Source organism: Aptenodytes forsteri, unplaced genomic scaffold (genome assembly GCF_000699145.1).
Source record: "Aptenodytes forsteri isolate BGI_AS27 unplaced genomic scaffold, ASM69914v1 Scaffold563, whole genome shotgun sequence".
Lineage (NCBI taxonomy): Eukaryota > Metazoa > Chordata > Aves > Sphenisciformes > Spheniscidae > Aptenodytes > Aptenodytes forsteri.
In genome coordinates this window covers 1,099,522-1,115,817 of record NW_008795318.1, presented here as the reverse complement: position 1 = coordinate 1,115,817, position 16,296 = coordinate 1,099,522, and the positions used below count along the sequence as shown (strand labels likewise).

The 16,296-nt window shown below is 41.5% G+C and overlaps 1 protein-coding gene across 1 annotated transcript in view; it reads right to left on the bottom strand.

Moving 5' to 3' along the window:
- Positions 1 to 16,296, bottom strand: part of ABCC3 (ATP binding cassette subfamily C member 3) — a 37,819-nt gene that overhangs the window by 2,581 nt on the left and 18,942 nt on the right. The window contains exons 12-28 of the mRNA XM_009279667.2: positions 16,007 to 16,210; positions 14,621 to 14,767; positions 14,127 to 14,214; positions 13,054 to 13,120; positions 11,245 to 11,371; positions 10,723 to 10,899; positions 9,717 to 9,884; positions 8,788 to 8,971; positions 7,762 to 7,867; positions 6,908 to 7,061; positions 5,286 to 5,493; positions 4,403 to 4,713; positions 3,475 to 3,674; positions 3,244 to 3,370; positions 2,349 to 2,450; positions 1,181 to 1,327; positions 95 to 253 (exon numbers count right to left, since the gene is read on the bottom strand). Coding sequence (XP_009277942.2) covers positions 95 to 253; positions 1,181 to 1,327; positions 2,349 to 2,450; positions 3,244 to 3,370; positions 3,475 to 3,674; positions 4,403 to 4,713; positions 5,286 to 5,493; positions 6,908 to 7,061; positions 7,762 to 7,867; positions 8,788 to 8,971; positions 9,717 to 9,884; positions 10,723 to 10,899; positions 11,245 to 11,371; positions 13,054 to 13,120; positions 14,127 to 14,214; positions 14,621 to 14,767; positions 16,007 to 16,210 — 2,676 coding nt within the window. The remainder of the gene's footprint in view (positions 1 to 94; positions 254 to 1,180; positions 1,328 to 2,348; positions 2,451 to 3,243; positions 3,371 to 3,474; positions 3,675 to 4,402; positions 4,714 to 5,285; positions 5,494 to 6,907; positions 7,062 to 7,761; positions 7,868 to 8,787; positions 8,972 to 9,716; positions 9,885 to 10,722; positions 10,900 to 11,244; positions 11,372 to 13,053; positions 13,121 to 14,126; positions 14,215 to 14,620; positions 14,768 to 16,006; positions 16,211 to 16,296) is intronic.

Sequence of the window (16,296 nt, the reverse complement as noted above, 5' to 3'; positions counted from 1 at the left end):
GTTACAAAGCATTTTCCTCTGTGGATAAACCATTATTTATGGTTTGCTAAGCTGTTAGAGATCCTTCCTTTATTGTGATACACAGAAACAGTACCTGAGGAATAATTGTTAGCCTCGATCGAAGGTCATGGAGACCAATCTCTGAAATTTTCACACCATCGATTTTGATTTCCCCTTTTACAGCTTCCAGGATCCTAAAGAGACAGAGCGTCATGGAGGACTTCCCTGCTCCGGTTCTGCCAACAATTCCAATCTACAACGAATTGCAGGTTTAACAGGAAAGGATATAGTTAAAACCAAAACAAAACCCAACAAAAAGCCCCAAAAGAAACCTCCAAGATTCCTCTAAGAGGTTTGACACAAGATCTGAATCTCGGAAAGAATGTAACCATCCTTCCCTAGAAACCCGTGTCATACATTGTAATGTATATACTGCCATTCCCATAATTTGAATGATATTGCATATAAATACATACATAGGCCTAGAGCCATCCTACATAACTTTGGGTGATTAGCTGAAGTACCCATGTTAGGAGTCCAATCACTCAAGGACAAGAAATAAAGGCTTTCCAGAGGGCAATTCAGACTTTACGGTAAGCATGTGTGTCTCCATTCCAGAAGGCGGCTGTCATCCTGTCTGCTTAGTGTAAGGATAATTCTCTTTTAATAACAGCCTGTTAAGTGGAGGACTTTCCCATGCTAATTGTTCTGTCACCAGCACGCAAACCCCAGAACTTGCTATTGAAGCATGAAGAAACGAATCTCCCAGAACAAAGACAATTTCCTGATACAGGAAGCATGCCAAAAATTTCACAGGGAAAGCCAGAGAGCAGAAAAAGCTGGAATTCCTTCTCCCATCTGCACTGCTTCAGAAAAGCGTTCTTGTCACTGAATTTTTGTCACTTGCGCTGGTGCCTCCTACGTGGTATACGGTAGGTAGCGTGTTGCCAGCCTAACTTGGAAAGCCCAGAAAGTCCCATGCAAGTGGTCCTACTGCTTCCAGCCTGGAGGATGCTAGCACACCGACAGCACGGTTGTCACTGCCGGCTCCTGCAACGCCAGCTTGAGTAGGTTTCCACCACTGGGGCAGGCATGCTTGTACACCTTGTCCCCTACTCCATGGTTGTCACTGGAGGCCCAGAGCAAAAGTTCTAGCAAAGACACACAGCTGGTAACTCACCTTCTCTCCACCGTGCACTTGGAGGTTTAGACCCTTCAGCACTAGATCCAGGCCCTTCCTGTACCTCACTGAATAATTCACAAACTCCAGCTCTCCCTTGGATGGCCAGTCTTCCGGAGGACTCTTGCCCTCAATGATCCAGGGAGCCTAAGGAAAACAGAAGTCAGAAATGCCTCATATTTTTAAGAAAAAAAATAATTCAAACTCAGATACAAACATTAGCATTTGTGAGTTACTAGAAATATATCTGATAAATCAAATCTCCATTATCAAATACATTTATAATAATGGGGGAAAAAAATGGGTTCCTAAGTATGCAACCATTTTGGTCTTTGTTGTGAAGTTTACAGGAAAAAAAGTCTGAACATATAGGGCCAAATCCTCAATGGATATGAATTTACATTTTTTCCATTAACTTTAATATAACACTGCCTGTTTCGTGCCAGCTCAAGCTCTGGCTTATGACATGTATCATGCACCTTGACTAGCTTCCTTTTAGCTTCCAGATTAAATACTTGATCTCCAGAACCGTACGCTGCAGCCCTCCTCAGATCCTCCATTTCCTAATTCTTAGTCTCGCATCATGTACACAGGGCTAACAAAACCCTGTGTGTCCACGGAGCAGATTTCCCAGCATAGCTACATCTACCACTTTTAAAAGTCTTTGGCAACAAAAATAGATGATCGGATGATTTTCCTGGATTAGGTAGTACAGTGTTCCTAGAGATGTTCTTCTCTCACGGGAGATGAGGACTGATTAAGCTGATTAAATAGAAATACTATTGAAAACATGTGCATAGCCTGATAATTGTACTGCAGCTGCGCTCACTAGCAGGATCACAGCACCATCCATACAGGTAGGACTATGCATCAGACACTTCAAACCCAATGGGAGCAATATTCTGATGGTGAAACTCATCTCTCTTGTGCTATAGCCACTCACAGTAGCAGAAAATGAGATGCTAAGCACAGGCTGCATGACGGCAGTAATAATTTGGAGCTGTGATAGCATAAATTACAGTTCAGAGTGTGACATTTGTTCAGGTTAAATGATAACGCTCTCAGAGCAGGAACTGTCTCTCAAGAGTCTAAAGAAAGACCATGTAAATGTGTGCATTAAAATTTCGCCACGCTTGTTGGTGAGCATGCTTGACACTTGGTAGCTGACCTCTGTTTCAGTTTCTGAATACTCTTTTATTCTTTCAACAGCCACAATGTTAGTTTCAAGTTCAGAAGTCATTCGGACCATCCAATTCAGAGACAAGGTCACCTTGGAGAAGACAAGGAACAAAATATCACCCACAGAGGAACAATATTTAATAATAACAACAACAAAACCAGACACTGCTATTAAGACATGGATTCATATTAATATTACAAATGGAATAATTAACTTTGCATTGACATTAATACAGTTACTGGGACAAGAAGTCTACAGATAATCAGGTGCTCACGTGAAGAAGCATATGCCCCCCACGGTGATTTAACAAATGGCCCTCTCAAAAAAGTTGGTTGGAAGTCATTCCCCTAGTCATGGGTCTCACTGGAAAATTGCTAACAGCAATCCTGCACACTCATGGTATCTAAAAAGCTTCTGGCAAGAGCGAGGCCATTAAATCTGCTAAACTGTCCACAGCTTGGGTGAGTACAGTTTATCTTGCCTATCTATGAATCCTACTGATCTGCCTGTGATTACCTGGACACACCGATGTGCTACGTAGCAGGCGTGATGCAGAACATGTTAAGCTCATGCTGCTCAAATGACCTGTTCTTGGTGGGTGCACCTGACACTTCCCGAGCTTCCTGCATGCCGCCGACTGGGGATGCCGGGGTGCAGCACAACCTCGGTGCTCCCAAAGTGCCCTGAAGTCCTACTGCGTGCGAGCTTGCTGATGGTCTGTCAGCATTCAGTGTAAATCTCTACTGTTTCCAATGTCCCACAACTCATTTTTATTATTCCCTTATTAACTTCAGCTTTAACAAGCACTTAAATTATTGCTAATATATCCGTACCATCTACAAAAATGCGAACCCATCAATGAACAGAAAATTGTAGTACATACCTGTAACGCATAAGATACTGAAAGTCCTACTAAGCCAGCATTCAGGCTGTTTTTACCAATCACAGCAAAAAGGGCAGCAAAAAGGACAATACAGTTCCCCACAAATTCAACTCGAACGCCCAGCCACCTGGTAAAAAGACAGACGTAAGGAGAGCGGTAAATGGTTTCTTGGCCCAGTTATACAAACACAGGATTCTCTAAGTGGAAACAAGAAGTTATATGCCTTTTTACCTGTTTGATACTATGCCAGGGTAGTAACTCTTCTGATTTTCATCCATCTTCAGATCACTGATGTCTATGAAGGACTTCACCCTTCTATAGGCTCTGATGACACTGGCCCCTGATACTGTTTCTGAGAAGTGTGAGTAGATGGGAGATCTGCTCACAGACTCCAGACGCTTCAGCTGGCGGGAGGTAGCTACATAGAATCGCTGCCATTTTTTGGAGAAAATTGAAGGGTACATGAAATACTTTCTCTTTTAATTAACAGTGAAGAGTTTTTTAGGTTAAGGATTTAAATGAGATTGCTACTGATGCACTTCAACCCTCCAAAATATTCTCTATAATTAAGAATAATTTCAAGAGAGTTATCTTTGCTTCATTCCACAACAGAGTATTGGTTAACTGCAATTTCTATAGATAAATTCAACTTACAGTCTATGTCCCTTTAAATTTAGTTAATATAGCCTAACAAAATGAATCCATTTGTAGGAGCCTCATTTTCCAAGAAAATGAAGCATGAATTTGCACCTCTATTATCAGGTCTCTATTTACAGTCTATAAAATACGCTTCACTTTTGCTCAGAAGTCAATAAAATCTATGCTTTTTATTTTCAACACTAACTCCTCATCACCTTAAAAACTTGTCAATATGCCAAATATATACACACTTCAATATAATGAAGTGCACTGCAGAACTATCTCTAGCAGTAGGCTTATTTGTTATCACTTAAAAGCAAAAAAAGGTTATGCCTATGTATTTCATGACCACATCTCACAAGACATTTCTTTTTCTGAGAGAAGTAAATAATGTTTTGTTTGCATAAACACGTAGTTACTTCAGATATTTCAATTTTCCCCCAAATTCATGTTGTTTTTCCTAAAAAGAAACACGAACAATGGAGTCATTGCAATGGTAGTCGGATATTTTTCCAGTTACCTGAACAAAGAAGTACAGAATTGCAAGTGGAACTATAACCACAGCAAAGAGCGGAGTACTTGCTATAATTACAATCATCGTCGATAAAGAGGTGAAGAATGTTCCGAGGAACATCAAGATGGTCGGTGGGATTACTTCATCGATCACGTAGATGTCCTTTGAAAAGCGGTTGATGATTCGGCCCGTTGGGGTGGTGTCGTAGAAGGACTGCGGGGTGTGAAATTTGTTCTCCAGCAGAGCAGCGTGGAGTGTCCGGGCCGCGTTAATGCCTCCCATGGCCAGGGTAAAGGAGCAGATGAGTACTATGAGGCCTAACAGGTGAAGAGGAGACGTGTTAACCAGCAAACACGATGTTCCCAATTCACGGCTCTTTGACTCTCAGTAGTTTCTGTTGTGCTAGAAGGTTTTCTTCCTTTACTATATTCCCCGTCCACCATTCACTTACCATGCACATTAGCACTACGGCACTGTGGTCACTGCTGCCCAAGGCACAGGAAAATGTCCTGCAGGATTTCACCATGCTGTCCACATAAGACAGATACACAACCATCTTCCCTCTGCTTTCTGCAAGCCTCCATGAAGTCCTAATGCTACAACTTCGTCCCAACCCTTCAGTCTCTTCTGCACTTAAGTTTTCATGTTTTCTCTCCAACTTACCTCTCTCAAGCTTCCATGTCACCTGTTCAATCCCCTCCAAGGGCTTCACACAAAATTAAAAGTGTTGGGCTGAGCTCAGACTTTGTAGCTCCAGGTTATGTTACTTCCCTTGCTTAGGATAGGATTTGGGGGGACAATTTTGGGCCACCAGCAACTGGTGCCGTGGCTTTCCCACCTAAGTCCTCTTTACTAAACATTGAGACATCATGATTTTATCTGGTCTCACCTTGCAAGAGGCCCAAGGCAGCATAGACTCCGATTCGCATGGCTGTGTTGTGCTGAGTCCCATTTATCACCGGTTCGTTGGTCCAGTCACTGAGCCACACATTGGCCCCAATGGCAGCAGCATTTTGACAGCAATATAGGAAACATATCACTAAAGAAATGACAGGGCTGACAGCCTTCATGTATTGCCAGAACACCGTTAGCTTTACCTGCAAAATCACACACCAGAGCTGGTTTGTACAACTTACACAATCAAGAGTTTAGAAAGAAGAAGAGAAAAAAAATTCTTTGTCAGAGGAACTGCTAAGTTCAAAACTGCCCAAACTCTAACATACCACAGAGAACAGTTCATCTACCTGAGCTCCACATCAGGGTGATGACTTTCAAAACAAGTCAGAAACTTCTCTGAAATACTCTTTTCCTCCATTTTGAGGAACTGTATTTTATTAGTGTTGTGGGGTTTTAGTTTTTAAGACTATGGGGGGGGGGGGGGAAGAAAAGCAGCTGATCAAATAGCAGCAAAGGATGGGCAACAAGAACAGGAGCCAAGTTTTTCAGGCAAAAGAAGCAACTTGGCAGGCATATCGAGCTCAGGACTACTTTAAATGGCCTATTTAAGGAAAAGTGCTGAATATGCCTCCATTCAGGTGTCTTTACAGCAGCTTAAATGAGGTACCAAATGCTAGTGCACCCCAATAGGAACATAAACAGATGATGCTTGTGGCAAAAAGTAAAGGTGCTATCTCTAAGGTAGTGCAAAAAGGCAGAGAAGCAAAAGGAGACAGATATTCAGGACAAAACTCAGTCTCTAAAAAGCGTAAGAAGGAATCATTAAAAGAACAAGTGTTGTTGATTAGGGACTTTGAAAGCTAAAATAATCCACAGAAACAGTTAATTATGTGTCTGTGCCATGGACCATGTACATCAGACTAAACAGGACGCACTGAGCCTTCTGAAGTGAAGGGAAGGGGCTTTCTTTAACAAAACCTCCCTGCTCCTATTCCATCCACTGCTCCTTTCTGTCCCTTTCTTTTACTTTTGTATTCCCATCTTCTCTTTTTTTCCTTCTCTTCTCTTTTTCACTCCTGTTCCCATTTCACTCCCTGGCCCTGCTCGGGGAGAGTACAGCCCCTTTTGTACCTATAAGCATAAAATGCTCTCGAAGATGGGGTGGCGGGTACCACTCAGAACAGATCCGCTGGCACACAGCAGCCAGCTGGCTTGTATAACCCACTGCTGCGGTTCATCAAATAGCCAGTGCTGCAGCTGGACTCAACGGCAGCCAAACAGTTTAAAGATGAACAGTGCTGAAAGCTCTGCAATGCAAAGGCAGGGCTGAGGGAACGCCGTGCTACAGTGGTATCAGGTGACTGTGGCAGGAGCTGGAAGGGATTTTTTTTTTTTTTTTTTTGTCCTCTTTCCTTAAGTACATAGCCCTTGCCAGGTGCAGAAAGCTCTGCCAAAATCCCAAATTGGAATGATCAGTGGCCACCAGATTAATGCCTAAAACCTGCAGTCATAATTTATACAACACATTTAACAGAACTGGATCAAATGTAAAATTATTTTTTCAAACAGAAAAAAAAAAATGTAGAAAAAGGGAGGGGGGGAATCAAACCATACCGTTCCTGTTTCAGTGGTTTCAGCCTGAATAAGTTTCTCGTTAGGATTTTTTCTTGGCAGAGGAGGCTCTGCTGGCTTCTTTTCACAGACTCTTCGTTTCGTTGACATTTTGTTGGGACATTCTCCTCCCTCAGAAGATATTACACTAAGTTGCCTAGTCAAAACAAAAGAGTCATTAGGAGGAAAAGGGCATATTGTGGCAGTGCTAAGGCAAGACTGGGATGCAGCAGGTTGGACTCATTCCCAGCTCTTCTGCCGAGTTCCCATGCCAGCTTCACTCACAGCTATGGGTGCTTGTACCACCCTCTGAATGTTCAGTGATGTTCAGTGATGCCAGAAATACAGTTCCCAACAAAGGTTGTGGCAGGGCCTGGGCTCTTTGGTAAAGGCCTTTAGAGGCTTCATCAAAAGACAGACATTTCAAAGCTAACCCCTGAGCTTCTCTGTTTTCACATCAACAGTAGCTGGACAGCATCTATGGGTATGGTTATGAAAACTTTTAAAGATTTCCAAGATTCCCAATGGAAAGGCGCAATGCAAAGGGTTTATCTATCATGCAACTGGTAGCAGTTTAGTGTTGTGTGGGTAACTACATACAGCGGTGTTACCTGAGAACCAGAGAGTTGCTTTAAGAAATCGGTTCAGTTCAGATTAAAAAGAGGATTGCAGGAACAGATGTTTGATCTTCTTTGCATGTTCTTTCACCTTTATTTTCAAAAGGACACTAAACCGATTTATTTATGAGCAGAAACTAAGGAAACTAAAGCCCAGACTGAGAAGCAGTGTGTGACTAACATCTTTCAGATATGTTTCACCCCAAATGCAGACTATAAACACATGAACCTCATGTTTACCTAAGAAACTGTTTGCGGACTTCGTTTGTCACGGGTTCGTTATCTGCCAGATCGGTGTGGATGCTGAGGGTGTCTTCAGCTAGCAGGACTTCTTCCTCCTCCAGCACTGCAAGACAAGATCACACCTCAGATTTTCTGCTGAATAAAGCAGAAAGCACAGAAAAACGTGGCTGTACAAAGCAAGTAATGAAAAACAATACCGCAGCAGGAAAATCGTAGTGCATAAACTTCCCCATAGTTTTGCTTACGTCCCTTCTGTGCATCACTTCTCCTAACTAAATTGCAAAGATCTGGTGAGGCAATGCCAAATGCATTTACATCACATTCCTTTAGTGCATCAGAAATGCTAAGCAATAGCATTATAGTTGGTTCTAGCTAAATTCACTTATAGGGCACGCTCTAGGCATGACCTTGGGATGGGGGAGTCATGTCAGGAACTACTGCAAGCCTCTGCTGTTGGTAGAAGATGTCATGCATGTTCCTCTCTGCTTGTCTGGAGAGAAGCAGTGCTGCAATCAAAGAGCGTGGGAACACTGTCGCACAGAGGAAACATTTACTGAAATGCTTTAATCTTGTATCATTTTATCAGAATCAAACCAAGCTGAAAAGTAACCCAAGATTAAAATGTCATTTGAACTTTGCTATATGAAAAAAACAACAGCATCTAAACAGAGAAAAAATACCAGACTCTGGGTAGCCCCTTTGATAGCAAGCCCAGTTTGTTCTTGGCTACTCCATTTTCCTGCTGAGCTTGACCTTGCTAATTGTAAAATAAATTCCCAACTTTAAAATAATTTCTAACAGAAGAATTGCTTTTTTCTAGGACAAACCACATGAAATTTTGAAAGAAATTTGTGAAAACATTTATCAATAATACAGACCTGGCCATAGACAATAATTTTCATGGTAGTGCAGAAAGGCAAATGCCAGGCTGTCATGAAGAAGCAGGGGACAATTTATACAGAGAAAATATCTTTAATCTGGTTGACAGAAAAAGACATATTTTAAGAAAAAGCAATACTGTACTTGTTGGTTCATCCTCTTCAATATCTTCATCAAGTGCATAATTTCGCAGGAATTCTGCAAAGGCCTTGTTTTGTTTCAGAAGGTCTTGGTAAGATCCCATTTCAGAGATTTTGCCATCTACCAGGACAACTATATGGTCTACCTGAGGCAGGAAGCTGATGCCATGGGTCACCAGAATTCGGGTCTGGATAGGGAAAAAGAGAGGAAAACCACATCTCTCAGTTGTCACTGTGGGGACTAACACTACTCAGCAGGCCAAATACTACCACATTTTTGGGACAGGGAGTGAATTATCATGTCAAGGTGAAATGCCAGGGGAAATACACTGCCCTTGTTAGCTTGAAAATACGTACGTGAACTTACCATGCTTCCTACTGCATGCTGATATAATCCCAGAAAGAAGTAAACCAACTGAATTATTATTCCCCCTTTCCCTTGTGCTGATTTTCTTTGCAGCCCTTCCCTTTTGAGCTCTGAAATAGTCTGAGAAGATCGTAACAGGAGTAGAAGGGGAACAAAAGAAATTGCAATTTGGTTGCAAGCTGCCAAATACTTCTGTACAATCAGTAAGCTGTTACAACTTCTTCACTGCACTGCCTCTGAGTAACAACAAGCAATACTAAGCTGACAACCTTTACAAGTTTCTGCAAATGTCTTGGTTTTGGAGATCTCATAGTAGGGATTTTAAAAGACAGACCAGGTTTCTGCCTCTACACATTCTGACTAGATCACATCACTTCTGGGCATGCCTAAATAGCAGCTCACCGCAGAGTCTGTGCTGTGGGGAAAAGGTGTCCACATTGCCAGTTAAACACAGAAATTCAGGAATGATTCAGCACTCAAGCCCTGGTGGTGAAACAGCTTTCCCGTTACCCATCAGTGCTTCTGAGTTTGTGTGCATTTTTAAGAGGACCTAAATGCCAGCTTACTTTTCCTTTAAGTACCCCATCTGGACCAATAACTTTGTCAAAGATGTGCTTTGCAACATGCGAGTCCACAGCAGAAAGAGGATCGTCTAATAGGTAAATGTCAGAGTTGCTGTACACTGCACGAGCGAGGCTCACGCGCTGCCTCTGGCCACCTGAGAGGTTGATGCCCTGAAGGGAAAGAGGAGAGAACAAAACATATCACACAACTCGGTTCCAGCAACAGCTATGACTTTTTATGGCTCTCACCCAGTCAAACGCACGGATGCTAAATTGAAACATGAGATGCTGAAGAGAATAACTCACTCTGAGCCAGAGACAGGAACAGAACGCCTCTAAATCTGTTTGTTCACTGCCAAACTTCCCCTCACCCAGCAATCTGGAGATGGAATAAGCCTCTTGCTTAATAAGCTCCTAAAGGGAGCTGTTAAAACGCAAAACTATAAAAAGGAAGACCATCAACCAGAATGCAAACATTCAAAGCAGGGCTGCGGCACCTGGAATATCTTCCACATCTCTCACCTTACATACAAATCTACATATTGACCCCACTTCATGATATCCATCTCAAATTTAGTGGCCTATGAAAAAAACCAACTCTGTTGGTAATCGCAGATGTAAAAGTTTCTCATTAAAATGAGGTGTTAAGGGATGATCATATCACTTTTTCACTTGATGCACACCATATGTTCCCTCCCATTTTATCCCTACAGGAAAAGGAAGGACATTAAGTATTCTGGACAGATGCACCTTTACAATTGGACAGCAAATGGAGGATGCTCTGATCTTCCAGGGCTAGATGTGCAATTATGCATCACAGTACAAACACATGCTTAAAGTTAGGAACAAGTTTAAGTCCAACTACCTTTCACAAAACTGCCCCGCGTGTTTCAGTGTTGATTGTAGCAGGGACGCCATTGTAAAGTGCTGACTTTACAGCATTCTCTCTTTAGCTAGACAGAACAGGAATCACCAAGCAGGTCTGACTCGAAAAAAAAAAAAAAATTACCTTCTCTCCTATCTCAGTCTGATCTCCTCCTGGCAGCACTTCCAGGTCAGTTTTTAAAGCACAGGCCTCCAAGACATTTTGGTATTTTTGTACATTAGGAGCTTGGCCAAACAAAATGTTATCTTTCAGTGTGGCATTCTGGATCCAGGCTTGTTGAGGCACGTAAGCAACAGAACCCTAGAACAAGGAGGGAGAAAGGAAACCTCTGACTTGTAACAAGCAGCAATTCATGCTTACAACTCTGATTAAGATCTGCAGCACGTAGATATAGCTCCTGTTTGATATACATTCACATTATACATATACGTGTGCTAATTGCTGATGTATAGTCAATAGAATCAGGAAAGTCATTTCATTAAAACACAACTGAACAGGTGTGGGCAAACCCAAACACACACACAGACAAGCTGGCGTAGGAGCAAACAGAATTCCCTCTCCAGCCTGAGGTACATTATAAGCAATGGCAGGCATAAGCAGCACATTTCCATACCATCGTTAAATGGCACCGTAAACAATACCAACCTTCACAGCCACTTCTCCTTCCAGCTTTTCCATTTCACCCAGGAGAGCAGACACCAGAGAAGACTTCCCACAGCCAACATGGCCAACAATGGCAACCAAAGCACCACTGGGGACCAACAGGTTTATACTGTGGAGGAAACAGGCTGGAAATTAATTAAACACTAGTTTACTAAAGACATTATGGGTCTTTAAACCAGGGTTGAAATACACGGTGGCAAATCAGCCTGACCTCAGCCTAACTAGACACAGTAAGCATAGCTTGGTCACTGGTCTTCTCCTCCCTTTCTTGTGTACAATCAACTGTAACCAGAACTGTAGGAGTAAATAGAAACCCAGCATTAATCTATCTTGTTGGTGGTTAAATCAGTAGGATTGGTAGCAAGCCTTCTAAGACCCTTTGCTGTGTCATATCAGTCCATCAGCAAGTCAAGCAGGGTTAATAAGCGTTTTGAAAGCAGGCAATCTTCCAGAAGTCTTTTGGTTTTCTATTTTAAAACTAACAGCAATTGTACGACAGTAGTGAGTGAAACATCCCATCTAAAAATGTTCAAACCACTTTAGCACCATATTTCTAGTGCTAGTAAATAGGGTTCACAATGACAGAACACACACAGAACTTTCTCAATTAGAATCCTTTACTGTTTTTCCCACTATGTTCTTAAAGGTACTGCTTTAGGTCCTGGTTTTGAAGGTGAACTGATACAGAAATGACTGATGGACAGTCTCTTTGCCAAAGTGTCTTTCACTAATGAAATTAAGCCAAACTTCTGTTTGCACAGATTCTGATGCAGAACTAGGGCTCTAATTCTTATGCAGATTCTTACCAAGCAGGTAGTTCATGTTTTGAACACTGCAAGAGTTTTTTTGTTTGTTTGTTAAAAAAAAAACAAAACACATTCAAAGCAGGAAAACTCAAAAGCACTACAATTTTTGTTTCATTGTTCTTTCCCTCTAGCTGAGTTTTGCCTTACTGCTACTTTAGGAAGTCAATGGGTAATTTTTAGGCCCAGGTGGCTAGCCATTTGAGCTGGAGATGCATGGTTCTTTCTGAAATAAACCCCAGAACACCGAAGTCAACCTGGCTGCAGATTTGGTTGCCTGAACCAGACTGGCTCCTTTAAACTCTAAGCCTCTTGCTTGCAGATTATCAACGTATAACCTGTTAACATAATACACTCAGCACAGCAGCACGAGCTCCTTGGACTGAGAATTCTAAGAATACTATACTTATCAGGTTTCTGTGATTTTGATCCGACAACAAAGCGTAACGTAAGAAAGTATATGCTTCCAGGCAAATTTTGTTTGTATTCATTCAAATAGGCAAATGAGCACAACATGCACCCCCATAGTCTGGAAATGGCCCAGGTACAGCCACAGGGATGAATCTGCCACAAGACTCTTAGAAGAACAGACCACTGTTCACACACCCAAGTCCAAACCCAGACATCTCAACTGACCTCATAATCCATCAGATCAATTTGATTTGTCCAACACTTCAGTTTAAAAAAAAAAAAGTCTATTTAAGAAATTTACATCGCCTTTCTGTCCTTTAATAGGTAACTATTTTATGCTAGTCGCTGTGGAGTTAAAGCCTTACAGCACTGTTCTGTAAAGCCTAAATACCATGAGGCATGAGGATCAGCTTGACGTTTTAAAGGCAGAAGAAATGCACATACGGGGTGTGTGGAAACAACCTTTTCCAGAAGTGAGCCTGCAGATATTACTAGACAACTTTCAGACAGATGTCCCAGGAACCAGAAACCAGGAAGCAGGTAGATGATGTATTGCAATTGCATAAAGAAATCTTACTCTTTCAAGGATGGCTTAAGCTCCTTTCCCCAGCTAAATGTCGCATTTGATACACTGATGGCATTGCCTGTATGTCAAAAACACAACAATAGAGAAGTCAGGAAACGTATTACACAGAATAGTACGGCTGAGAGACTGGCAGACAGAGGAATCTTTATGGGTGTTTCACATACACTGCAGTTCCCTTTTCTACTGGCATGGGAATCACAGTCTCATGACTGTGGGTCACAAGACAGGCTTGTTCAGACTGAAAATAACTGGTCGCAGCTTAAGCTATAGACTGTGAGCTTACAGACCTATAGAGCTGAAAAGCTGTCCTGCCTCACCCTGCCCCAGTGAGGCTGGTCCCAAAATTTGCTGCTCAGAATCCCCGTGCAACTGTTAGCACAACTTTACTTAAACCACTTTCAAGTCAGTAGGAGACCACTGCATGCTGTTGACTTTGATGTATCAGATTAAATTTGCCTCTGCGCAGCTTTTTGCTTGCCACACTAACAAGTTACAGATCTGCAGGCTTTCTTTACCTCCTGGTGGGGTGGTGTGTAACAGTAATCGAATGACAGCCACACAGCCATCCCTCCTCCTCCTCTGTCTACGGCATCACACACAAGAGAAGTTTCAAACCACAGTATCACCCAAGTGCATTACATGAAAACACACATTTTTTTGAGACCACCTGGTTTGCTCATTTGTCTTGGGATATTGTTTCCAACAGAAGAAATCAAAACTGTTTACAATGTTCCTGAGCATTGTGCAGTGTGAAAGGTTTGAGCAGGTCTTGCTGTGGATGTACTTCATTATTCAGTGCTGTTAGCATCCAATACATTGCAGATGCAAACTCAGGCCAAATAACTCAGCTCAAAGCTCAAAAATATAGCCAGAAACTTTTGTAATTTCCACACAGCCTGAACAACAAACACATACTTTTCAAAGCAGCAGCTTATTTTTTTTTTTAAAACCAGAATTATTATTGTTATTTTCTTTTTGCTTTTTTTCCATAACTCAACCAGTCCAAAACAAATACAAGATGTTTGTTGTATTAGCATAGTTTAGAAAAACACTGATGTCTTTACCTGGTGCAATCACTTTTGTTTCCACACAATTTGGATCAAGTTCATCATGACTCAGGAACTGCTGAATTCTCTTTAGGGAAACGCTTGTCTAAGAAAAGAGCATGGCGTTATTTTATCATTCTTTTAATGGGGACTTAATGCTCTTACTACTGAAAAATAAAGCATGCAGAATGGCTTAAGCTTTCACGCCATGGGCTTCCTGAACAGCGACTCATTCTTTCCCTGCAATCAGTCTTACTCTGAAATTCAAGCTTTTAACTGTGAAATTTCTCAGACCAGGCTGAGTTCATCCGAGTGAAGCAAAATTCACACAGACAAGCTTACTCAGAAGATGTCAGGCTTTCCAATACAGGGCAGCAGTAGAGAAAGGATATTAGAAAGAAAACCAGCTAACAGGCAGGTGCAAGGGATCTCTGCGTTCCAGAAATCAGGGACATCTGGGGTTCTTTTTGTTCACGTTGTGCAAAACAACTTATGCACCAGATCCTCCTTACCTGCGCAACATTGCTAATAACTTGTGGAAGCATATTGAGGGGAAACTTTAAGATATTAAACAAGGAGAGGGAGACAAAAGCCTTTTCTGCATCCAGGATATTCTTCTCATCCACCGAGACATATACAGCAAATGTCGTCAATGCTACCTGAAAGCCAGAAAGTGAGTTTACTGCGAGACGTGTAATATTTTGACATTTTAAAAAGCAGTCAAGCCTGATAGGCATCTTTGAAATAAAAGTATCAGCAACGAAATTGGGTAAATTTTCCGTTTCTGACCTTTTCAACATGCTTTAAGAATGGCAAGTCATATAAACAAGTTGATACAAAAAAGGGCATGTGGAATACAATAACTTTCAGATTACTTATGGCTACACTTAGTTGAACTAGGAGATTCAAGAGGTGAACTACAGAACTCGGGTAAATAAAAACGAGAAGTGGTTATCTGGCCGGGGTTTGGCTGCATTTCCAACTCTGCCCAACTGAATTTTCCCACTGTAAACTGCAGGCTAAGCAAACAAGACTTACTGATCAATAGGAAAGGGAGTAAAATCCAAGTTATTTGCTGGTTCACTACATGACAGGGACCATCCACTGTGGAGGGACCATCCTATGTGGTAAACTAACGGTGAGCAGGAACGGGAGTGTGTAATTTAAGGAAGTGCATTAACTTTAAGGAAACATGAAAGAGGCAGGATCTTGAGGCCGTTAAGAATATTTCTGCAGGGTTGGGCCTTTGATCTCGAGACCAGTTGGCTAGGAATACTTTTGACAAAGCACTTATCTGAATGTTTTTATTCACCAAAACCAAAACCCTTTCTGCAAAACGGATCACAGTGCAATGAAGTGGAAAATAGAGGGAAAGAGAAAATTGAGGAAAAAGCATTTCAGAATTGGCAAGGTATCATTTGGGCTTTATTTATTACATTAAATCAATCTTTTTTTTGGTTGTAGAATAATTTAACAACTCACTCTCTCACTAAAACAAGCAGAGCACTGTAACACGAAAGACAGAAATGGGAGCTTAAGACAGACATTGTCCTGACTGACTCAATTGAAATTTTTTTTGTTATTTTTGCTATTCATAAGTATCTCTGAGGTTTCAAATTCTAGTTTCAATTTGTTATGGGAAGTACTTTGAAGTGGTTGGAAATTCTCCCGAGACAGCTATTCCCAGCTTCCACTGGCAGGCTTTATCAAGAAATACTTTAACACCAATTAACAAAAAGGCTCTAGAGAACAGGGAACTTTGCTTCAAAGCATGTGAATAATTTTTTTTAAAAGTATTTACACTTCATTCCTATGTACATTTAGCAAGCAGAAAGCCTCACACTTATCCTTCAAGGATGTACTTTTACATCTTAGAAAGTCATGCAAATTCACTTTACCAGGAATGGTGCACTGATCCATGCAAAGGTGGACAAAGAATTGAGATAGGCAGATTTTTTCAAAACTTGCAGCTCATTCTTTCGTATCTCCAACACTTTTTCTGAAAACGATGGTTCCCAAGCATACAGCTTCAGCACCTTTATGCCACCCAGAATCTCATTCATCAATTTAATGCGGGAGTCTTTATATCGCATTTGTTCCACCTAGGTTATTAGTAAACACAGGAGACAAGAGTGTCACAGGAATGACTAGAAGAGAGCTTTCAACATGTTGTCTCACAGCTGTGATG